The 25,088-nt window shown below is 43.3% G+C and overlaps 2 protein-coding genes across 4 annotated transcripts in view; one reads left to right on the top strand and one right to left on the bottom strand.

The window, feature by feature from the left end:
* The window catches only part of CREB1 (cAMP responsive element binding protein 1), a 40,381-nt gene extending 29,634 nt beyond the window's left edge, over positions 1–10,747 (top strand). For 2 of the 3 annotated variants that reach the window (XM_083865744.1, XM_083865742.1), the window contains 2 exons: positions 885–1,039; positions 3,915–10,747. In XM_083865744.1, the coding sequence (XP_083721870.1) occupies positions 885–1,039; positions 3,915–4,055 (296 nt within the window). In that variant the 3' untranslated portion in view covers positions 4,056–10,747. Of the gene's footprint in view, positions 1–884; positions 1,040–3,910 lie in introns of all 3 variants that reach the window. The other variant, XM_083865743.1, reaches the window with a different exon arrangement.
* A 3,733-nt stretch (positions 10,748–14,480) lies between these two features.
* METTL21A (methyltransferase 21A, HSPA lysine) lies at positions 14,481–17,396 on the bottom strand. Its single transcript, XM_083864979.1, has 3 exons — positions 17,230–17,396; positions 15,993–16,104; positions 14,481–14,960 (listed from the first exon to the last, which is right to left on the bottom strand). The coding sequence occupies exons 1-3, from the start codon at positions 17,374–17,376 to the stop codon at positions 14,563–14,565; spliced, it is 657 nt and encodes a 218-aa protein (XP_083721105.1). The 5' UTR covers positions 17,377–17,396; the 3' UTR covers positions 14,481–14,562.
* Positions 17,397–25,088: the final 7,692 nt, after the last annotated feature.

Raw genomic sequence — 25,088 nt, 5'->3', positions numbered from 1 at the left:
GAAATCATAGAACAATTTAGGAGAGTGCCTTAAGTGATCATTTCATCTACCCCTCAACTTGGCAGAGCTACTTTTGCTTAGAATAAGTTGTGGGGACATGCTTTGGTTTATTAAAAATTGAGGAGTATTACAAAACTTTTGTTGAAAATAATGGAAGGGTACTCCTGCTTCTATGACTAAAGTAGTTGATTTGAAAGTTAACCAGTGAAGAGTTTAGCAGGCATCAGTAAAAATGCATAACAGAGTACTGTCGTTGCACTGATCTTTGGGTTTTTGTGTTCTTTAGGTGGTATTGTGCTTTTTCATGAGCTCAGGCAAAATTAGCACATTCCTAAGATTACAATAAATAAAATAAAAGCCAAGACCTTGTTCATCCTAGAGAAGCAATAGAATGCATTGTCCTTCTCTTCTGGGAGTAAATGCTACATTTTTGCACCTTTTTTTCTATGCTAGATACTTACACATGCTGTTCCTCCTTTTCCAGACAGACATTTGGAACATAGCTAAAAATAGTGACCCCATCCTTCTCTAGAAATGATAGAACTGCCCAAAAACCTGAGAAGTACAAAGAAATATAATAAGGGAGAAAGAAGCGCAGCTATAGCGCAAGACAAATCAAGTTACAAGCACAAGTGAAGACTTCTTCAGCAGGAATGCCCAAAATCTTGCATATATTAATAAACTAAGCCTGAGATAGCAGTGATGACCCAGATGATGGCCATCTCTCCTGAGCTGTGGCTCAGGGTGTGTGGTTAGAGAGGTGACGGGGCCAGAGGGGTGACTGTGTTAGAGACGACAGGTTAGAGAGGCGGGTAGGTGCTCTCCACAGCACGTGTGACAGCGCTGTCACCAGACTGATGTCATGTTCCCACGTGTCCCTGCAGCTGCCTCAGGAGACGTGCAGACCTACCAGATCCGCACCGCCCCGACCAGCACCATTGCACCGGGAGTAGTCATGGCGTCCTCCCCAGCGCTTCCCACCCAGCCGGCAGAGGAGGCCGCGCGGAAGAGAGAAGTGCGTCTAATGAAGAACAGGCACGTACATTTCTCCCAGTCAGCTCTGCATGGGCCTAGAGTGATCTTTCCTAGTCACGTTATGAAATGCTTTAGGAAGAATTTGTCTTTATTTAAAGATGCAAAGCAAGAATGTACATCTACTAATGCTGTGTGTTGCGACTGTGAAACCTTGAGTAAAGTGTCAGACTCACTCTTGTGAGGTGTGTGAAGTTGGTTATTGCAGTAAGGAGGAAAGTAATTGGTGAGATACTCGTATGACTGCAAATACATTCTTACAAACACCAAGATGAATTGCTTTTTTTGAGTTACTACATTCATATGGTTTACTTTTCTGGATTCTTTCTCTTAGCCTTCTGCATGCATTCTCCTTGCTGCTGGTCCACGTGCTGTTCTTCCTGAACAGTGTCTTGTTTGTCTCACTTGTTCTTTTAGCCACTTTGGGTTTTCTCCTCCAAGGGCACAAAGGCTCAAGCAAAGGTTAAATGAGCAGCTATTCCTTCTGATTGAAGTTCTGTGGAGCCAGTAGTGGCAGCAGAGGGGCTGAAAGAAAGATAACGACTTGATCCTGTAGGATTCAGTGTGTGAGGAGGAACAGCTAAGCTTGGAGGTGGGAGTGGGTGGAGGTAGCAAAGGAAGGGAGCAGCAGGGAGAAGTTGAGCAAGATGCTCCTGAAGCCTGTTGCTGTGGGAGTGGGAAGAGGTGGGCCTGAACTGGCCCATCACACCCAGCTTGGATGCTTACCCATAGGCCACAGATTGGAGCCTGTGTGTTACACTGTGACACTGAGAACCCAGTGCTTCCAGCCCTCCTGAGCAGGGCATCCCCTGAAAGCCTTGTTAACTATATCTGTAAAACTGATGTTTTACATGTTCATTTATCTTCTGTAGGTTGCTGTGCTGTGAGCACAATAGAAACTTACTTGAGCAGACCCAGTGCTTATATGAGGGGCTTTAATGAAGTAAATAATGCTGAATAGCAGAGTTCACTTTTTTAAAAGGTTTTTGTACAGAATGTCATCCATCTCCCTTTTTATATAGTTTTCTCATACCAGTGAATAGTAGATATCATCCTTTCAGGCTTTGCATTTGAAAAAAAAATTAATTAGAATCACAGAATACCCTATTTAGTCATCAGTCTTACTCCAGTAAAAGAAAGCTTTTGTGTTTGTGAAAGCCAAGAAAAACAATGGGGAATTACCCCACTTGAGTTAAATTGACAGCTTTTGCAACAGTATCATGTTGCATGTGGGGCTTTTAGCCTGCCTGCTTAATAGATATTTGCAAATCTAAGCTCCATAGCAAAGTGGGGAAAAAGGATAGAGAGGCAGATGGTAAGGTGGTACTTACTGGAGGATTATAGTGTAAATATTCATAGATATTATTGTGCAAATTTTCTGTATAAATTTTACATTTTTAAAGATCTGTTGTAATTCAGCAAAACTCTGGTTGTTCATGATGAACAACTAGCACACACAGACTTGAGGAGGCTTAATATACACAGTCTAAGCTGGAAAAAAATCACAGAAAGAAAATGTTGTTGCCCAAGGAGACATGTTAGTAGCTTGCACTGGGAGGCACTTCCTGATCCACTAGTACTTAATCTTTTGGTAACAGCCCAAAATTACTTAAATTCTAAATGTTATGCATGCTTTACTGAAGCACTGCAGGCATGTGAAATTGTATTTGTGGGAGTGACAAATGAGCCCTTTCAGGGCTTACAGGCTATGTTTTCTTCATCCTGTCTCATTTGTGGAGCTGAATTTCAAAAATTACTTTAGAGGCTTCTTATCAGTTCGGTCCTCACATGCATTCTGTTTTTACAGCTACTGTTTACCTAGTGTATGGGAAGAAACTGGGTTCTGATTTGTCCTCTCATTTCCCAGAGCCCTGACTGTCTCACCAGTCTGTGTAGTGTTTGCAATGATGGGGCACAGAGACTCTTTATTTTTGAAGCTGTTCTGCTTTGCACCTAAAGGTTCAGGGCAAGTAAGTGTTTATTTCCATGTGTCTGCATAGTGCTGCTTGGACAAGTTGCACGGCAGGAGGAGAGCCTGCTGCCTGGGCTCCCATCTGCCCGTGGCATTGAGCCTTGTCCTTACTTTGCACGTTGGTGCCATTATATTGCTGTGTAGGGTAGTTCCTGCCTTCAGGATGGTCAGCAGCACATTAATACCTTCTGGTATTTTTCACTGGTGTTCTTGGTATGTTACCAAGTTACCTACAGGCAGCTCACTCTTTACAAGCAAGACTTATAAGTTTGACTATCTTGAGGTCTGTTTTTTGGTATAGCTGACAGGGATAAAGAATTACATGGTTCCTACTGCTTATTTTGTGATTTTTTTTTATTGTTTTTATTTGAGTCATTAATAGAATCATTGCAGTGATGCAGACATCATTATTAAAATGAAAGCATTGTTCAATACACGAATGCTCTAAATACAGCACTTTTTTACACCAGTTGATCATCTTGTTGGACTGCTGCAAAGGGAAAAGTTAAAGACTGTAAAAAGAATAATAGATGATAATAAAGTCAAATTATTGCAGCAGCATTTGACTCAGCCTGAAGGCTCCAATGTAAATCTGGAAGCAAAATTTTATCACTGAGTAGGATCTTTCGCTCACAGAAATAATAATAGTAATAATTTTATTGGTGCTGGGATATCTTACTTTAGATAAGTTTATCTTACTGGGATATGTATGTTGAATATGGATCTTGAGTGTATGTGATTTGTGAGGAGCAGTTGTTACGAACTCAGTGTTTTTTCCTTACTTGTACTTCAATAGCTCCATATTCTGAAAATGGCAGTACTAGTAAAGGTTTGCCTGAAAGCAGTTAGGTAGCCCATGTCTGCAAATGATTGTTCCGGATTTGAATGGCCTTTTTTGCTTTGCAGAGAGGCAGCACGTGAATGTCGCAGGAAGAAAAAGGAGTATGTGAAATGTCTAGAAAATCGAGTGGCTGTGCTTGAAAACCAAAACAAGACACTGATTGAGGAGTTGAAAGCACTTAAGGACCTTTACTGCCACAAATCAGATTAATTTTGGATTCTCACTTTCACTTGTCCAGGTGGGATAGAGACTGGTTCTGGCTATACCCAGAAAGACAAAGTAAACTTTTTATTTTCTAAACATTTCTTTTTTTCTATGCGCAAAACTGCCTGAAGCAACTACAGAATATACTTCATCTGTGCTTTGCATCAAACTGTGAATGTTCAAGTACTTGCCTCCACTTCTCCCCTTACAAGATGAATTTCATCATCAATCTCAGCGTGAAGAACAGGCTTCTTTCTTGTCTCCCGATCCTCTTCAAGGAGTAACAGTGGTCACTTGGGAAGTTACTGTGGGGAGGGTCCTTTTGTAAAGATGTCAAGAATTTGTGCTGAGCTCTTTCCATTGCCTTAGAGACAGAATCACCCCAGCCTCTCAGTCCAGAGAACTGTGGGCCTCATAGGTGGAGCATGCATGGTACAATGAAGAAGCAATGGTTGCCAAATTGGTTTTGCACATTGATGCTGAACTGTACAAACACACGGCTGAGCAGCATGCCAGACGAAGGGCGCTTCACTGCCATGTTCTTGGTGTGGAGATAGCAGACCTTCAAACTAGCCCAGGAGGGGTTTGATTTGCAATCTGGATTAAGCCCTCCTGGACTAGTAAAACCTTCTCCATACTTCAGAAACAAATGCATTGAAATGAGCTTCACTGGTCAGTTGTTGCTTCTCATAGCTTATGTGTGCAAGTGCGTTCAGCATTCTGAATGCACAGAAAACAGACGCCAACTTCATAGGATATAGGCTGGGAAATGATATTTGGATGGGAAAGAATTTTTTTTAAAAAGATGCAATCGTGATGTTCTGAAAATAGTCACATGGTAAACAGGGGTAACACGTGAAAGCACTACCTATTTGTATGCAGAACAACTAGCAGTTGAAGCATGGCCAACTCCACTTAAGTACTCCCTGATGAAGTATGGTCTGTGTCCCAAGTCCTCTCAAGCAATGAGGTTGTTTTTATTTCCCTGCCACTGTCTTATGCAATGGAAATTATTGTACTCAGTAGAAATATCAGCCTAGTTTACTAAATTATTTTTCAAACTTTGAGGTGAGGCTGCCTTCTATACATAAATTAAGTTGCAGTATGACAACTACTACAACAACCTCAAATATTAAAGAGGACTTCAAACACAAATATTCCAACTCCTGCTTCACAAGGGCCAATACTGATTATTTGAGCCTGGCCAGGTTAACTAAACTCTTAATTTATTTGGGGTATTTTTTCATGGAAAGGGTCAGATTTACTGAGTAATCTATTCCTGCAACTAAAATTACTCATGTGCCTCAGATGTTTGCAAGATCAATTTTTTTCTGTGCACTGAGGAACTATGATCTTTCCCAGATTTATAGTGTTAAAAAAGGTAGTTAATACTTTTTTAAAAACCCTCTGTACTAAGCATTAGGACTTAAAAGGAATCATGCTCAAAAGGTACCAAAAAAGAAAGTCAAGACATTGTCAAAAAGAATGTGTCCAAAAGAATCATGGGTGGTTTGTGTACTGGCCCTCTGAAGCCAGTCTCTCACTGTATTAACTTGGGTCATTTGATGGAGTAAGTTTACTTTGGGCTTCTGGTCAAACTTTTATGTATAAAAACGTATGGATAAGGCTCTGGTCTATAGTAATGCCTTGCCTAGCAGAGTATTAGCTAATATTTTTTCCCATTCACTCTATCTCTTTTTAGGATAAATTTCACACACAAGCTTCTAAAAGGTTATACAATCAGTGTCACATTATATGAAAAATACTTGGAAGACGCTGGGCAGTTGAGTCTCAAACACCTAAGCAGTATTAAAAGTTCTAGATTTCTCATTTGAGAGGGCATTCAGTTTCCAAGAGACTTAATTTAAAAGGAGCAGGGTTAAACTTAACAGCATTATTGTTAAATCTAGAGTTATCAAGAATTTCAAATTACACTTGTATTTCAAGAAGAGAACATAAGTATCAGAAATGTGAAATAATTCACTTTCACAAGTTTTGTGGGTGTTTATAAATGGTCTATTTTTATCTGCCATAGAGAGTTGATTTTTGTGTTTTTATTTAATGGGAGATGAATCTATTAGTTTAGCAATGCAAATTTAAAGAAGACCCTAAGTTCTCAGCAATGCTTTTATAAAAATTATCTGATTCTTGTAATCAGCAAATACAAATACATAAAACGGTTACATTTTCCAGAACGAGTACTGAAGTAGAAATGTTGGTAATACAGGAGTCATTCTTGTAAAACGTGAAGCTCATGGTGGCCTCATTTGCAATTACATGGAATGGTTTGTCCAGCTTTGAGAAACTCAGAAAAGGCTGTATATGCCCACATTAAGGCTGTTTCTTTTGTAGAACATCTGTTTGCAAAAACGTGAGGTTTTGCTGTGAACCTGAGCACTGAGGGCTGTGTCTAGTGGGTAATGAACACTGTCCAGAGCTTGCTGATAATCACTGGGCACAAAGCCTGGGAGCTGAATGGGCATGTGATCCTAAAACAGTGCCCAGGTGGGGTTCTCCTTATGCAGCTTGTGCAGATTTGTGTGGGAGTGAGAGGAGAACTGTGTTACCCGTCTGTCTGTGTGTGGTCTGCAAGTTGCCTGTAGTGGTTTTAGCCTAGGCTTCATTAGCAAATAAAGTTTCACTAAGAAAAGGAATGTAATTCAAAGTACATGGGGGTCTGCAAGAATCTTTATTTTTATTTATGCTGCACTGAGGATTTAGGGACACAAATTTATTTAATGAAAATTATAGATTACAATAATAAAAATTATTAGCCCAAGTACGGGGCTGGCTAGGCTACCCATACATGCTTTACTATTCATGTTGACCCAAAAAGGGAAAGAATCTGACACAGGAATCCATTCCTATGTTACTTACCAAGTAGTGAGGTTGGGGTAATAAGTTTCTATAAACTAAGGCCATTTGGAAGTAGGATGGAAATTATGCTGACAAGGGGGAGGGAGGATTAGTTTTATATCTCACAGTTGTGAGTTTTCAAGAACTGATAGACTGTTTTACCTGAAGAGAGGGTTAGAAAGGGCTAGATCCGTTATGTTCATAATAAACAAGAATTGGTTTCAAATATAATTTTTGTAATGTCATTATTTTGCAAAACAACAGCACCAATCAGGCAGTTAAGATATTGTCAAAGGTGCTCTTTTAATTTAGATATTCTTGGAAAATACATATGTATAATATATGTACATATATATATATATACACACAGTATATAATCTACAGCTCTGAGAGCTTTTAAGTCAGGAATGCTGAGTATTATAGTATATGGAGGTCAGGAAAAGAATTTTTACTTTTCTGTGTGTCTGGGTGTGTGTGGATGTGTGTGTGTGTGTGTGTGTGAAAGCTTCCCTTCACCCCAGTAGCTCTGGGCTGCGTTATTTTAGCGCTTATTATTGATTTGTTTTGTGCTGTCTCTCAGTTATCCATTTTCAAGAATTTTATTTCATCTTTTGTGGCTTTTGTGAAGTTTGTTTTTTATTGATGAAGATTTTTGAAACTATGTAAACAGTTGTTTTACTACCACCACCACCACCACCCAGAGTAATTCACTTTTGTGCTTTTTCTCTTTGGCAGCTATATATCAAAGGCAAAACATTTGGAAAGGTTGTTAAGGTGTTATTTTCTAAAGGAACCACTGGTAAGATTTCTGTTTTCCTCCTGGGGTAGTGGCAATGCATTCTTCCTTAGGCAGCAATTTCACCAGCACTGGGTAGTTGCCGGCACCGTCGCTTGTATCCGAAAGCACAATTTTAGCCTGTTGTGCTTGTCAGGACTGCTCAGACACCTGTAGTTCTGGCTAGCCTGGAGTTGGCATTTGCATTGTAGATCACTGTCTTCTCTGGTACTTGTACATTGGTCAGAAAGTTGGTGGGGTGTTTAGAATCACTAAAAGGCTCAGGAAAAAAAACAATTAATAAGGAAAAAAACAGCCCTGATAGTTTCTGACCTAAATTTGTACCACAGGTTGCTTTTTTAAAATCTGGGCTTCCAGTAAACTGCAGCAGCAAGTAGTCATCTGTTAGTGAAAACTGGCACCTGCTTTTTCATTTTGTTTTTTCCTTTATGGCAGACAGTGCTTTTTGTAGCTTAAAGACAAGTCCACCCATCAAAGCAAGTTTGATATCAGTGGTTGCAAATCTATGACAGTTCATGGAGGATTTAATTGATTTTCTAAGACCTTGATTTTACTGTAATTTTTTTCACCCTGGAGCCTGGTTAGTGATGTAACATTTGCCAATGATCCAACCAAAAGGTCATGTATTTATTTTTGTTACACTATGTTCTTTGTAAATGTTTAATTAAAATGTGCACTTTTAAAAGAAAATAAAAGAAACCCAAACAAAACACAGAGAACAAAAAAAATTAGGATAAATTTGGTTTGCTTGAGAAGATTTCTGGCATAATGGTTGTGATCCTGCTGCCTGCACACAGTTCACTCCTCCGCAGCAGTTGACTCCTTCGCTAATTGAACTTGTGGATCAGCACCTGGTGCCCAGCAGGCATTGCCTCAGAAGGGCAGGAGAGCTGAAGGGGCAAGAATCAAGCGGGTGGTGTCTTGGAGCAGTACATAGAGGATGGATGTGAAATTATTTTTAGAGTAGAACTAGTTCAGTGATCCCATGTGGGAAAGGGAGGTTAATTTGGAAGGAAAGCTAAACTATTTTTCAGCCACTTTATTCCCCTTTTCTTAATTCAAGATTTGGCTGTGGATTTTACAAGCTGCATTCCAAGAAAATATATCTAAAGGCTTTCCAATAATTTGACACCAGGAAGTAAATGTACACTGACAGTGTGTCACCCTGCTTGAAAAGAAAAGTACAACCACCCTTCTTTTGCAGGAATGATGATAATTTAACTATAACCCTGAAGTCTGTCACTGTGAGCAGGTTGAAAATGCATACAGTACATTGATAGTTCTCTGTCGTCTGCTTCAGAACTCATTTTTCTGAGCTGTGTAATTTGCTATCTGTAAAAGGCACTGATTTTACAAAAGCCTGAATGTATCCTGAAGCTCAGTTGGTTTGGAAGGAGCCAGACTGGTGAAGAGAGGATGCTGAAATCCACCTACTGTGTGCTTGTGACAGGTTCAGGTGTGTGGATAGACTTAAGTGTGTGAATCTTTGGGGAAAAGGGACCACAGATACAGGTGGTGTAAAGAGGGTTTGCATTTCAAGTGTTTTGCCTTGGAATGTGTTTTTAAAATGTATTTGAGCTGTGGCCTGCAAAGAGATGTGCTTGGGCTATTTGGCACAGCACAAATTGAAGAGAGTGACCTGTTGGCTCTCTGGCACTGCAAGTGCAGGTTTGTGACTTGCTCTGTGGTGAGTTCAGGGGTCACTTTCAGCAGGAGAGGCAGGAGCAGTCAGCTGTCCTCAGGAGCTGTGTGCTGGCAGGGAAAGGGCCAGGGACAGGCTGGAGTGACCCATGGCTGGCACACTCTGTGAGCTGAGCAGTCACTGCACTTAGGACTCCAGCAGTTCACTCAGCCTCAGCTGTGCATTTCTCTAAATTAGGGGATAACTGAGTGACAGCATGGGGACAGCAGGCCTTGAGTCAGTCACTTACCTGGAAATGGTCATTCTTAAGAACTAAGGATGTTTGGGTGCTCTCCACAAGTTGTGTTTTATCCAGGTGCCACTCCATTTTTTGTGTGTTTAATTACATTTATTTATATTAAAACATTAATTTTTTAAAAGTTCTACAACTTCAAGTTTATATGAAATTTGAAACTGTGCTGCTTACAATGGACTTCTTGGGATGGGAACAGGGCAAGAAGAGGTGCTAGTTGGCAGCCAACCCCTCCACAGACTTTTGTCCACAGATTGGTTGTTCACTTCAGAAATGAGTTGTTTCTACTCTGGATTTATAATTTTAAATTGTTTTGAAACAATGTTTTTCAGGGAAGCTTCCAGAGCGAGGGTTATTATTCTCCCTTTGTAGTGTAAGCTGGAAAGAGTACGTCCACCTCATCTGCATTTCTGATTCTTTACCCGAACCATGTCAGCACAGAACAGGGTATTTGAGCTTGATTCCCACATACTTGTGGAAGTTAAAATATTAAATGAAAATCCATCATTGGGGGAAAATAAATGCTTTTTTACATCTCCCCAAAAATCTAGAAACATCCCTGTTGTGTTCTGTTTTGTTTTGGTTTTGTTTTTGGTTTGTTTTTTTTAAAACTTTTTTTTTGTGCTTTATCTGTGTTTAAAAAAATTGTACTGGGTTATAATGCATTTTATTAACACTATGTACATATTAGCTGCTTTGTGTTTCAGAATGGTAGTAATTGCTTTGTATATTAAAGTGATTCTTGTGAATTTGTGAATTATTGTCATTAAGAAGTGCTTTTTCTTACTGTAACCTTTGTGGTATAAACTGTCATAACTCCCTTTTTACACAAACATTTATGTGCAGTCACATAAACATGCTTTAAAAAACTCTATGAAGTCTCTTTTTTGAGCAGGGTGTTCCATGTACAGTAATTTAATTTAGTGCCCAATGGTAGCTGGAGGAATATGGAAAAAGCTCATATTTTGAGCAGTCTATGGTGTCCTCTCCGTCTGTGCCCTGCCCTAAGTATTCTCCTCAAAGAAAAGGCATTTTTAATCTTAATTGAATTAGATTAGTCAGAGGTTAAGTCCTGAAAAACCAAGTTTCTCTTCCTCCTGATATTTTTAAACCTGCTTTCCAGTATCCATTCTGGTGGCAGTTCTGTTGTTTAATAATGTTTGAAAGGCTTATGCCTTTCACAGTTAAAATATGCTGCATGTCTCACTTTTAAGCATTCTTGTAAACCATGTACTACTGGTCTTTAGAACAGAACAGAAACAGAAGGCAGCAAACACTGCAAGGATCACAACCCTATTATGTAATCTGCAAGGCTGGATCCAAACACTGGGATGGAAGCCAGGAGAACAAATTCAGCACTGGGGTAAACACACCTCCAGTGAAATCAAGGGGAAGCTCAGCTCATTACAGCTGGGATTTTCTAGGTTTTATAATGCCATTCACGTTCTTGCTCAGAAAAATCTACAGTAATGAGAGAGAATCCCAAACAGGGGTTAGTCCTTGAGATAAAAATGCAGTTTGGCTTGAATTTTGCACTAAAGAGAACTGGGTAACAGATTCCCTGTGTAGTCAGCTGTGTATCTTAATATCAATCAGACATTACCTTGGTTGACATTACATTTCAGAAAAGTTTGTTCTCTTGCAAATATTTCAGGGACGGTTTCTCAGTATCTCAGCATGGTTGTGTCTTACCTGGTCACTTTCCTGGGGCGGGGACCCACTCCCTAGAGTGAGTGAATTTCTCAGGAGACTCTGCATTGCCCTGCTACTCAGGAACATACAGCAAACACATCCTTCTATAGATGAGCTCAGATCACCTGTTACAAAACAGGATCAGTGCAATGGAACCACCCAAAGGAGAATGGGATTCTCTAGTGCAGGGATGAACAGGGTGACAGAAAGTGCTTGGGCAGGGTGTTGGTATAATTGCCAAACAGCTGCTGGCAACAGCTGTTGTCATGCATCATCTGATACCAGAGCAAGAGCTGCCATGGGACCCGTGGGCTGAGACACCAGAGTTTGCAGGTGTCACTGCAGAGGGTTGCTCCCTGTGCTCACTCACCAGAATTACACCTCTGCTATTTGTCCTGCACGCCTGGAGTGATTCACCTGCAGCCTGACTCACTCCTGACCTCCCCCTGAAGGTAAGTGTGACGGGAATACAAAAAACTTGTGAAACCCAACCTGGGACAATGGAAGGCAGTGCTCAGTGCTTGGTGCACATGGGTGTCAGCACTACCCAGGGGGGATGGACTGCCAGTTTCAGCTGAGTTACATTCTCACTGTCGATGCCTGCCCCTAAACACCAGATTTAAATGCAACCACAACTGACACACACAGGTTGTGGCCTAACCGCAGTATTCCTGGATCTGGTCTCCTAAATCTAACAGGACCTGCACCCCAGGAGCAGTCAGAGGAGGTGGTGTCCCCTCAGAGGGTGCCACTTGCTGGCCTGAGGAGAGGCCGCCAAGAACTCTGCAGGTCAGGGGCAAGGCACTCACCTGAGCTGCCAGTGCCATCTTGTGCTTTTCTCCACAGTTATTTATGAGCAGCAGCACCGCTCCAGCCTTCAAACATCCTCCCTTGGGTGTGCACACAGCTGCTGAGTAGCAGCAGCACAGCCAAAGAAGCCAAGCCTGGTCTCTGCTGGCACATTCCTGTGCTGGCAGGACAGCTGTGGGCTGTAACAGCAGCAATGGGAAATCTGACACTGAAAACTTAACTAAGCAATTAGAGATGGAATTAAACCGATTCATTTTAAAAGTACAAAACTGTTTCTATTGTCAAAGCAAGGCCTGGGGCAAAAGCCCCTTCTTAGAAGTGTGCAGGTTGCTGCACCAGCCCTTATTCTGTGCTTTATTCTGTGCTATTGAAGCAGGCTTTTTAGCAGGCATGTTCCTGCTATGGCTGTCAGTGCTGCAAGCTCCAGTCTCTTGCAAGGGCCGAGCACTGCCAGGCTTTTCCCACAGGAATATTCCCTTGGGCACTCATGAGCCCAGGCACCAACACACTGCCTTCTGCCAGCTCCAGCCCAAGGGGAGCCTGAGCTACACATGAGCCTAATGCCTAATCCCAGATGAGCTTGGAGACAAGGAAACACCAGTGCAGAGGAAGAGGAGAGGTGAGAACTTAGAGCCACACTCCGAAAACTAGAGCCAGAGAGAGGGGAGAGCTCATAATTCTTTTTGACCACTGTTCACCCAGCTGATAGGACAGAAGAAGCTACACCTGACACATGAGAGCTCATCTCATGATCTGTTTTCAATTAAAGGTGTTGTCTTCCTTCCCCCAAACTGACTCCAACTCCAGTTTCAGGCTGCGAATTCCCAGCCAGCTGCCTAAGTACTGTTTTAGTGACACCATGTGGCTTCTGAGGATACTGTTACAGCAAGTGTTTCAGAGCAACTCCCAGACGGGGTCCGAAGCCAAGCAAGGAACTTCGCTGAAAACATGCAAGAGATGTGCCAGGGATGAAGCACAAACCTTAATGATAAATGTGTCATTTTCACATTACAGTCAGCACAGCACTTCTGGACCACCGACCAGAAAGTATGATGGGAGCAAAACTGACAAAAAAGTTGCAAAATGTCCACAGCCCCAAGCAGCTGCTGCTTTGTTCTGCAAAGCTGTTTGCTGTTGCCAGTGCCAAATGCACTGTGCCAACATGCACATGCTCAAAGTCTGAGCCTGACCTGAGGTTTTTGAGTTTAAGTTTAAAGCAAAAAAAGTTCCACATCCACACAAAAACCCAAAAGGTAGTAAAGGAATTCCTACATTTAGAGGTGTAGCTGTCTTCTGTTAGCCCATTGTTTTCATCAGCTTCACTCTTCAACCACTAGAAAGAGAAGGAAGTCTGCTGCTGATGTGAAGCTGGACTCCGGGATCTTGTGGAAAAAACACACAGATGTGTTTTACAAGCTCAAGGTATGAAATCTGTTACTTAGTGTCTTAACTACCACTATGCACTGAAAGCGCACTGAAACCTAGACACTGCCCCAAGGCCCCAAGTAATGCAGGAGTAAGTACTTCTCCTGCTACAAAGACTTTACAGCGCACCCTCCTTTCCTAAATAACAGCTCTCAGAGACAGAGGGAGCACAAAGGCACAAAGTAGAACATTATCTAGCAGTAATTTGAAAGTCAAGGGTTGATTTTATATTTTAAGACCTACTTGAGTCTCCTTGTTGCACTTTCCCGGCAGCACGTGTGCATGTGTATCTCCTCCAAGGAGCCTTGATCTGTGTGAGGCAGACTTGTTAGGGACAACTCAGAAACCACAACTGCTTCAGTACTGCAGGCGTGGCCCACTCACTTGCAAGTCAGGTAAAATACCACTGATTTCTAAGCTGGCTTACTTGGCAGTCCATGTTCCCAGGGCCCCTCCAGTTCTTGTTCTTTATTTCACTGTGCCTCTTCAACACAGAAGTGACAGCTATAGAACAACTTTATAGCATCTGCCTTTTTGCCTTTTAAGTGGTTTCTTTTGCCACAACTTCTAAGATGCAGAAATCCTGAAGACTTAAAACATTTAGAGCTGGAGCATTAGCTTTTATTTCATCCACTCTTACTTTTCTAGAGTTAAGGATGCGATAAAGGGGAAAAAACTCCACTGTAATCTCTTTATGTTTTCTCCCAGAAGTTAAATGTGATTTGATTTTAGACAACAGACCTTTTACTATAACAAATTACATTTGATAAAAGGACAGTGGAATACCCTATGTGACTCTATTCAGAAATGAAGCAGAGGTTCAATATGCAGAACAGAAGCACAATCCTTGCTGTATCAGGCCCAGTAATCAGACAAGACCAGCAGAACAAGAAGCCAGTGAAATAACACAACTGCAACTTCATGCTTAGGAACAAGTGTATTGAGTAGAAACAAAGGGGAGAATTGAACAGCATTAGTGGCTTATTAACAAAGCAGAGAGTCAAAAGTCATCCCTGTGACTGCCCCTCTGTGCTTTGTAGATATGAACATCCTTACTGGAATCATAATGGACCTCGGATACAGAGAAACGCTCTCTCAGCATCTTCAAGAACTTGAGATCCCGCTCGTAGCGGATACGACAGGAAAGAAGGATCACCGTCCGCTCCGAGCACAGGTGCTCCAGTGTCTGAAGCAGTTCTGCAAATGTTTCTTCCAGATAAACAATGTCTGCACCCAGGATGAAGTCAAATGCTCCTGGAGTGAAGTTATCCAGGTCTTTTCCCCACGTCAGCTCCTTCACCACAGCTCTGGGACGTAGTTCAGGGGGTAAGTTCGCCTGCACATTTGACTCCAGGAACTCCAGTGCTGCCGCCCTGTCCGTGATGGTAACGTGGGCACCTGAGGGGGACAGGAGGACATGGCTCACACCCACAGCCATGTCCCATAGGACAGCATGGGGAATACAATGCTCTAACTCCAGCAGGCTCCTTAGCTCCTGTTAAACATTAACAGCTCCCCTGAGCTGCCTGATTAAAAACAAACAAACAAAAGAACAAAACAAACAAAACCCCTCTGTCTACAGACATCCTGCCCTTCATCAGTCACAGAACATACTGTAGTCTATGTGAAGATTAAGTCGTGTGGGGAAAAAAACATGTTTTCTGGTGCTTTTTCTTAATACATGAAACTCAAGGAGTTACTTTTGGCTTTTCCATATGTGAGAAAAGAATAAATTACAGGGGGTGTTAAAATTCACCTGCTCCAACTCCATATTTTTCTGTAAGAGAGAGGAAAGTAGAGAGCCTCTTTTACAGGTCAGACAAAAGTTATGCCTGTGTGATTTTGCATGGCACAACTGTATTTTGTCAAATTGTTTTGTTTCTGATTTCAACAGGCACCTTTCACAGCCACTAGAGCTTTGAATTGCAAAAGTAACCTGGAAAAGATAACACAAATTTAACATAGTACCCAGTTCCTGCTTCAGCCACAGACAGATCAGCAGCAAATCACTTCATTTCTCCATGCCCTGTCTGCAAGACAGGCTAATGAAAGGCTTATGCAAGCTCAAGGAGTAGTTTCTGTCTGTAGCTTTATCTGCATCGGAGGAGAAGTGGAAGACAGGAAGCAGAGCTCCTGTTCCCTGGGGGGGAATAGCTGCAGAGCTGAACGCTGCTGAGCTGCCTGCCATGGCAACAGGCCTCAGCCTCGCAGGGTCCCGCCATAAAGCAAACTGCAGTGGCACCACCACTACAACAAACATCGCAGCAGGCCCTCAAGTCTAACAAGGAAGGAAGATGACTCAGAGAAGAACCATCACAGTTAATGCATGCAGCTTTGGTGCTCACTTCTACACCAGGCATGTACATGTAAAAAAGCTAGTTTTGCTACAGTTGTGATTTGCTTTAAATGAGACAACAAAAAAGCCCTTACCTAGTAATGTGACCACTATTCCCAGCAATCCAGTTCCAGCTCCCAGCTCGATCACAGACCGATCCTTGAGATCAATGCCTTCCATCTCCAGATAAGCACACAGGACAACAGCCTAAGCCAAGAGACAAGGGCGATTAAGCACAGCGTTTCAGTCATACTGAGAGAGAAGGTTATGGGAAGGGTCAGGTGCTTCAGGTCTGCAGCAAGACTTTGTTCAGCCCTTCTCTGCCTCCAGTGTGCACATGTAGTATTTTTATGTTTTATGGAAGTTTTTCATGAAGTTAGATGGAAGACTCCTACTGGCAAAAGGGAAAAAAAAAAAAACCACAGATGTTACAACTTGGATGTGGTAACTGCTCCATGAATCCCCGAACATAACAGGAGGTAGAAAGAGTTGTATTTGGAGGGGTTGTCAAACAGTAGTGAATGAACACAGTATTGCACAAGTCCAGAATAAGGCTTCATTGTACCTTGTGTGGTATTTCAAAAGGTTTCTGCACAACACTGGTATGCCCTCGAGAAGGACACAGGGAAAGTAAACTAATGACACTTCTAGCTGGTTGTATCTAGCATTTTATATGTTATATAGATCTTGATAAGGACCTTTCCCACAGCAAGTTCTGTCAAAGTTGATGTCCAAAAAGATCAGCATCCCTGTACACCAATTCATTTGTGAAGTTTGCTAAAATTGCTACACTTCCTTTAAACTAGGGGGAAAAGTGCAATTTGTGTGTGGACTGAGATCCAACCCAACGGGAAGGCCTTGGATTGCTACAGTGATGCTGTGAGCGACTGCCCTGCGGCCTTTGACCCACCGCAAACCCCACTGTTTTGGACAGTTCTTATCCCCAAGATAAAGCCTATCAGCAATCCTGCTTGGGGCTACGAGCAGTGAGATCCATGCTGTGCTCTGAAGGGTGCCAAGCTAATAACACCAGCCACTGTGAAGAAAGAGGTAAGAGTTATCCGGAATATTTCCTGGCCGTGCAGGTTTTAGGTGGCGTGCCTCCTTGTGTTCCTGCAGGATCTCTTATGGAGGAAGAGGGAAAATTAAAGCATAGTTTAACACTTTCCTTCCTAACACTAAAAAAAAAAAAAAAAAAAAAAAAGAAAAAAAAAAAAAAAAAGCCCTCCCGTTACAATTTTACAGTAATTTTCTACGGTGAACCTGAAAGCTCGGCAAGAGCCACAGGAAGGCACTGAGCACAGAAAAGCTGTGCCTGCCGTGAACACCTACCGCGTCCCAGACCACGGCCGCCACCCCCAGGCGCCGCCAGTCCTGCTGCAGGCGGATGGTGCGGCGGGCGAAGCGGAAGGTGGCCCAGGGGCTGTGCAGCTGCCGCGCCGCCCAGCCGCCTCCCTCCTCGTACGGCACCAGGGCCATCCCGCCGCCCCGGCCCGGCTCCCCGCGGCCCCGGCTGGGCCGTGCCCGAGCGCGGGCGGGGAAAGGCCCGGGCCCGCCGCGGGTTCAGGCCCGGCCCCTCGGCAGTGCCGGGCCCGGCCCCCGCGCCTCAGACGGGGTGGGGCGCGGCCTCTCCGCGGGGCCCGGGCGGGAACGGCGGCGCTCAGAGCCCGGGCCGGGGCGGTCCCCTCCCGGGTACGCGGGGCCGGGCCGCGCCGGTCCGAGAGGTCTCCGAGCGCTGCTGCCCCCCGGCCGCGGCGGGAGCGGGGCCAGGCCGGCGGGGAGGGCCCGGGGCGGCGGGAGCGGGGCCAGGCCGGCGGGAAGGGCCCGGGGCGGCGGGAGCGGGGCCAGGCCGGCGGGGAGGGCCCGGGCGGCCCGAGGGGAGAAGCGCCGCGCTGCCTCCTGCGGGGGGCCGGGCCCGGGGGCTCCTCGCCTGCTCACGGCCACTGCCGTGCCGAAAGGTACCGGGGAAAGGCCCCAGTCCTTGTGGGACATTGTCAGCAGCTTCCCTCTGCTGCCGACCTCTGGCGTTTGCTTCGGGGGTTGTGCAGTCGGGAAAGTGAATGCTCGGGAAAGGCATTTGTGCACCCGGCAGGCCTCGTCCTCCACTGCCGGCACCGAGAGCAGTTTCTCCGCAAGTGCCATCACTTGGAAGCGGTCGCCGGGTAACCAGCACAGGAACACCGCAGTCCCATCCCAGCGGAGCGCTGACCGGGGCAGCACAGCCAAGGCTGCTCTCGCTGCCGGGAACGCTCCCCGGCGCCCTTTGTGCACGGGCCTTCTTCACCTTTGGCTCCATTTAATCTCTTGTTTGGCAAAACAACACACTGCTCCTCTCCTGTGTTACTTGAACTAGCTCCAAAGACTGCTAAAGGCCATGGGAGAGCCGGGAAGTGTCCTGGCAGCACTCACGCTGTGTCTGCCTGGAGGCAGCGCTGCAGGTCCCCCGCAGAAAGGCGCAGTGCCCGCAGCTGCACTGCTCACCCCTGAGAGGAGCCTGGGGCAGCAGGGACACATCTTCTTTGTCCCATCTCCAGTGGCTCTGTGCCCTGACAGCTCCTGGTGACACCACCGATGGGGCAAGGCTGGCCCCTCGAAGCTGGGGACCATAACCAGCTCCAGAAAACATCCCCTCTCTTTCCCACAGGGACTAGCAAATCCATCTGGCAGACAAATGCAAATCTGGTTTCTTCTAAAAGCTGTCAATTTCAACAGAGTGGCTCAAGATTTATGAAAACCTCTGTGGAGGATCATTACAGGTTGCACAGGGGTAGCAGAAAGTAAAGCTTGTTTTTAGGGTTCTGCTACTGTAGGAGAATGGAACACAAAATTTCACTTGCCCCAAACCAGTCCATACTTGTCTTACGACAACTCCGACTTCTCCCTACAAACATGCCAGAACAGGTGTGATGATTCAGTTTTGTGTGGTTTTATGTCCTAAAGTGCTGGGCCCTTGCCACTATTCCTGCTTTTGAGAGTTTGAAATTGCTTGTGCTATTGTCTCAATTATTTTTAAATTTCTATAGGCAGTGTGGGAAAAGCAATGAGAGTCATTACATTTGAAATGAGAACTCTGTTTGAGTGACTTTTTGAGTCACCTGCACTCTGCCTAAACTACACCAGCAGGCAAATAGAGGGAAACTCCCAAATGGCACAGAGCTTTCACCTCCACCTGCACCACATGCCAGCCCTGGTATCTCCAGCCAGAATATGGAATAGTGTGGCAGGACTCCGGTGTTCCCAGCTGCCTCCTTTCTGTCCCCAGATGAGTTTTCTTCTCCTGCAGTATTTCACAGGACCAAGTGTCTGGCTGAATAGCAACTAGACTAAAAAAAAGGCTGCATGTGAAAATGTATTGTTCTCGAAGATGATAATGCAGTAAGTGCTTTTATCCCAATAATGTGATTTTGTTAGTCAGATATCCCTGAATATCTCTGGAGTGTAGCAGGTTCTCTACCAATCCTGCCCTGCTTCCCAGAAATATTTCCCCTTCTTCCCTGATAAAGTTGCTCTGGCAGTGACTTCCATGAGCCTTAGACAGAATACCAGAAATTACTTTCTGGATCATAACTGGATAGTGAAGCTATTAAGAGAGAAGCAAGTTCACTAGCTTAGTAGGGCCCATATTCATTCAGAGCCTGTATTTACCTTCTCTTCACCTTTCCACATCCATTTTCTAAAAAAATGGAGTACCTGGGTATTATAGTGGCAGAGAGACACACTCAGTTTCTTCTACCTTTCCTGACAGTAGAAGGATAAAGAAAACACAACAACACAGAATTGTGGCTAAAACACATACCCAGAGCTGAAACGCTTTTCTCCCAGCAGGGCTAAAGCTCAGCACAGCAGTGAAGTGGTGAGAACGTAGCCTGGTTTGGCTTTCGAGCCCTGCAGGGGGCTGTAAGGACACCTAAGCTGCAGGTAATCTTGTGGAGTAGGAAACAGCTGATTTTAAGGTAAGCAAGGATGATTTAAAGTATGAAGAAACACCAATTCAAGTCCATTCTTACCTCATTCAACTGCTTGATAAAGCAGGCATAATGTAGCCAATTATGAGTAAATCCCACTACCTCGGATTTGGGTAAGCTGCTCAGAGTAATTAAGAAAAAGTGTTTAAGTGCAATGGTCTTTGAAGTACTTAAAAGATCAAAGAACAAAGTAGATAAGATAGAAATGAGTACAAATTATTTTGAATCTATACTAATATAACTCTCTTTCTGCAATCTTCTCTTTGCTGCTTAGTATGTAAAATCCTCTCTTAGAAAAATGAATGTGACAGCTCTTGTGATGGCTCTGCAGACACTGGGTGCACTGCATGTCTGCGCATGGATTTTGGAGACATCCATGATGGGAAATATACTGCATCCCTCACACAGTCTCTGGTTACCAAGGCAAAGGCAGGTATAAATAGAAACAATCTGATTTCTTTTTAAACTCTATCTGGAAACCTGTGTTGTTGATAACCCTCTGACAGCAACGCCTTATTCCAAATGGTTCTGTTCTACATTTGTATGGAAACTTCTGGTTTAATCCTTTTCTCCCAAAATAAACAGCAGCTACTTCTGGTTGTCATTCCACTGAAATATGAAAATTGTCTTGGAAGTAAAGTTTGGACAAATATCTGTTTTGCTAAGAGCTTTCATCAACCAAATGAGCAAGAGCTAACACAAAGCTTGGAGGAAAACCCAGAAAAGAAAGCAATCTTTCTCCCTATGTATCACTGTAAGAGGCCATTCAAATGACTCGCACTGAAATGATTTAACAAGTTTTACATTTTCATCTTCACCAGTAGAAGAATCTTCCAGATTCTCCACACCAATAAAATAGATGGGGTGGTGAATCACTTGCTGTTAAATACAAAGGGAATAAAGCAGAGATTAATTTGGTTGATGACAGCTTGCAGTTGAAGAATCAGGACAGCTTGAAGTGATTTGGATCATCTTTGAAACTGATGCGGTGAATTAAACATAAAAACTTAGATTTCTGCAGAAGCTGGTGGTTTATCAATAGACCTTACAGCTTGCTGCTTCTGCAAGATCCTTACAAAAAAAAAAAGTGAAATATTGAAATAAATGTACAAAAAGTGAAATGTTGAAATAAATGTACAATCCAATCCAGCGTTTCATTTCCTTCACACACAGAGTTACATTAAACAGTGGAAGTTGTTATCAAAAATATGAAGATGTATTATTTCATAAGTGCTTGAGCTGAAATACAGGAAGTTTCTGGAACCTCTGAAGAGGGAATTGTTCCCATCAGCAATATTACATGCATGCCTTGCATCTTGATAAACTGCCACATATAATCACCACGTTTATTAAAGTGTCTTGTTACAAAAGATCACTTGGCTTTTAGTGGAATTATGTGATGACCTCTCAAAGGACTTGCAGGTCTGAAAGCTGACATTGTTCTGAAGTTTTAGTTAAGGAACAAAAAGCAAATTGAGTAAACTCTTCACAACCAACCACTGGATTGCCAGCTGAACTTCATTTGCTGGAAATCTCCCCCCACTTTCAGATGTCCACAGACCTACAGCCTTACCCACATCTCCAGCTGCTGAACTTCCAGGCCATGAGATGCCAGTGTTGGGTCTTGGGAGGGGAGAGTCCATAACCCAGGGAGCAAGAGTGACAGTGAGCAGACGTGGGTGCACCCAGGGAAAGGGCTCCAGCAGCACTCCTGGGAGCACAGCGCTGTGCTGGGGAAGTGGAACAGACATGGGGCAGGGAAAATGGTACAAAAACCTTCCTTTTGTGGAGTCTGAGTATGGATCTAGAGGCTTAACATTAGGTGGAGAAATTTATTATATGCTCTATAGGTTCAGTGTTTTGCAATTGGAGAGGAAATTACAGTGCAAGTAATGCACTGTATTAATTTAAAACTAGTTAACAATAACTAATTTTATAAACATTTTAAAACAATTATATAGGCAGGCAGGCAGACAACAGCTATAGCATTCATGTAGATGCAAAGGCATTTCTCTTAGTGCAGACGTGTTACCCTTTTAAAAAAAGGAAGAATCCAAGCATATGAAAAATGTGGGGGATTTAGTGTTATTTCTAATGGTATTGTCAGTGTTTCTCTTCTTGAGTCCTTAGAAAGAAAATCCATCAGATGACAGAGAAGATGGAAAAGTCTAAGCAATTCCAAGTACCTTAAAACTGACAGGGAGTGCCCCTAAGCACCAGGCTTTGGTGGCCCAGAGTTGGAATTAGAACTGCAGAAGGCTAAATAAGGCAGGACTTACACATGCACAGTTAGACTTCTCTGAATAAACTCACTGTTCATGTTAATGTTTGTGTTAAAATACTGAAAAGCATTTTCCTTTTCCACATAAGAAAGCTGTATCCCTCCCTGACTGGCAGTAACAGCTATTTCTAAATTTTGATAAATGGAAGTGGTGGTACTGCCAGCCCAAAGTACAGCTTTGCAGGCCTCTGTCTTGGCTCCAGCACATCTCGAATTTTCTTCTCAGGTACTAAGCCTCCATTAACTCTAACTTAGTCTTTGGTAATTGTCAAGCTGGTTTTATTTTACCTGAAGACAAAATGAATGTAGGAGCAGAAGAGAGAAGCTAAGATGAAGGAAGAAAGGTTTACTCCCACATGCCTGTGCTGTTGGTATCCCTGCAGCGATCCAGATGCTCACATGCCAGCCAAGCAGCTTCTGCATTGCCTGTAATGACATCTTAGATTGCAGCAAAGGCAAAAGGAGGGATTTAATCAATGACAGCAGCACTGCAGTCTGTCCTTATGCTATCAAACACAGGCTCCCCAGCCCTGGTTGGTTTGTATTCACTGCCAGCCAAGGTAGTACAGGAAATTTAATAGTGTGTGAAACTTTAGGGCTACTAAAATTCCACCTTGGGTGTTCTGAATAACCTCCCTGGTTACTTTTCTCCCCCAAACATTGGACTATTCTATTTCCCTCACTACTGTTTTGCTCAGGGATTTTTCCCTTAAATGGCTGTAGTCTTAGGTTACTTGTCAGCTTCAAAAGACATCACACATGCAACATTTTTGTCCTGTCAGCTGGTAGTGGTTTTCAAAACAGGATGCCTATTTTTCCCCTGATTATTTCCAAGTGAGACACAGAAGTCTGAGCTTTTGTTTTCAGTTGGTTATACAGGTTCAACCTGGTGATTCATTCTTCCTGCAGCTACATTTCCAGGAAAAGACAAAGCCCTGGCTCTTCTCCAAGGTATCCAAGTAAGATCAGAAAGCACTCCTCCCCCAGCTGTGACACTTTCTAAGAAGGGAGAAATTGAACAAAACACATCCCAGAGTTGGTGTCATCACCCTGCAGATAGGCAAGGAGGTGCATGACCTTGCAAAGGCATGTGCAGTACCAAGTCAGGGTGAAGATAACATCAGAGTTTACTCGATTTAAGATTCTTGGCCCTGTGAAGCACAACCAAGTGTGTGCAATGAGCCATTCTCCATTTCTGGGACTGATGGTGACTGTGAAGCTGGATGGCTTATGGAAAATCCTGCAATTTCATTTCAAGCCCTTTAGAAGACTCTCATCTTCTTGTTGCAGCTGGTGTGGACAAGAACATACGCTTGGAGTTGGGAATTTTTCAAGCTTCATAAAGAAGCTGGTTACGTTGGTTTCAGACATCTTCTCTCTTAGGGATACTGCTGCTTGCAGATGAAGGGAAGCCTGGTTTTGCATCATGAGGCAAAGAACAACAGGATTGTGTGGTTATGAATGCAAGTGCTGAGATTTCAGAGAGGGAGTTAAATAAAAACCTGCCCAACTCTGCCTACAAAGAACCATCACAGGAAACGTAAAGACTTGTCTGAGAAGTGGAGTTCCTTTGAACACAAGCAGACAGCAGCTCACATATACTCAGCAAATGGGCCAAGTAAAGAGACAGAATTACTTCCTCCTGTAAGCCCACAAGCCAAAACACAGCTGGTAGCACTAATATTAGTCCTGTCAAGCCTGGTAGTCTTCATTTATTATGCATCCTGCAAATAATTATACATATAGTTAAATTTATAGCTCAGAAGCTGCATTTAGTGGTTGGCAGGGTGTGTACTCCTCACTTGGAGTAGTTGGCAGAGTATTGCTCCTCTGACCTCATTGGACTAACATGAGGAGCAAGTCTGGTCCTTTGTATATTCAGAATAAGCCACAAGTCTTTCTAATCTCTGCATATTAGGAGCAGAAGTCACTACTCCTTTGGCTGCCATCACAATCTGATTGAGAGTTTGTTTCAAGATGCCGTCTGGCCTTCCTGAAAGGCTGTGTGGAGTTCTCCCGAAGTTTGCAGCAACTTCCTGAGAAGGCTTAAATTAGGATTAATTTCCCACATTTTTGAAAGTTACTTTGCTTTCCCTTTTGTGAAAATTAAAGCACAGGAGGGTTGCTGCCCACTGGGTGCCCTGCTCAGAGACAACTGGGGTGGTAATTGAGAGTCCCATGGCACACACCTCTCTTTCTGGAGCAGGAGGAAAAGAGGTTGGATCCCAACAGTCCGTAGTAAGCTATTTTCAGCTCAGGCATTCATTATTGTCACAATCCGCCATCCAAAATGCCTGCTTATGCAAAATGTGGAACTAGGTATGTGCTGCCCATTGTACATCAAAGTAATTGATTTTTTTAATAACGGAAACTGTCTGATGATTCACTGGGGTAAATCAAGCAGAACAGTAGCAAGATGAGACAGAAAATAGGAAGAGAACCAGGACCAGTAATAAATCATGATAGAGGGTATTCAGTGTATTGCTATAGCAGTAAGTCAATAGAATGTTAAGCTGCATAAATAAAAGACAATGTATTTCATTTCTGCAGGGTGTTGCTCAGACTACACCTATTAACAGGATTGCCTGGTTCTGCAGAAAATACACACAGCAACAGGTTTTGTCATATTATCCTGATAAATCAGATCCAAATTAAGATTTTAAGTTACTTTGCCAAAATGGAGCAGAAATGAATATTCCTCATCACTTCAGCTAAAGGAAAACATGCACAGATATGGAAAATTACTCTTTACTGGTGTACTGAGGTATGTGGAAGCGGAAGCTTAACTTCTCCTGGAATGACAAGGAGGTTGGACAGTTTGCTGTTTCTGTGACTTCCAGGGATTTAAGTCAGCTTCCTCTTGCTTAAGACCTACATGAATAAGTCCTCACAGGGAAACAGACTACTGATTTCTTTCCTCCCTCTGCATGTTTGTATAAATCCCA

Source organism: Zosterops lateralis, assembly GCF_965231275.1.
Source record: "Zosterops lateralis genome assembly, chromosome: 7".
In the NCBI taxonomy this organism is placed as follows: domain Eukaryota; kingdom Metazoa; phylum Chordata; class Aves; order Passeriformes; family Zosteropidae; genus Zosterops; species Zosterops lateralis.
The sequence above is the reverse complement of the archived record's forward strand: the minus strand, read 5'-3'. Positions and strand labels throughout refer to the sequence as shown.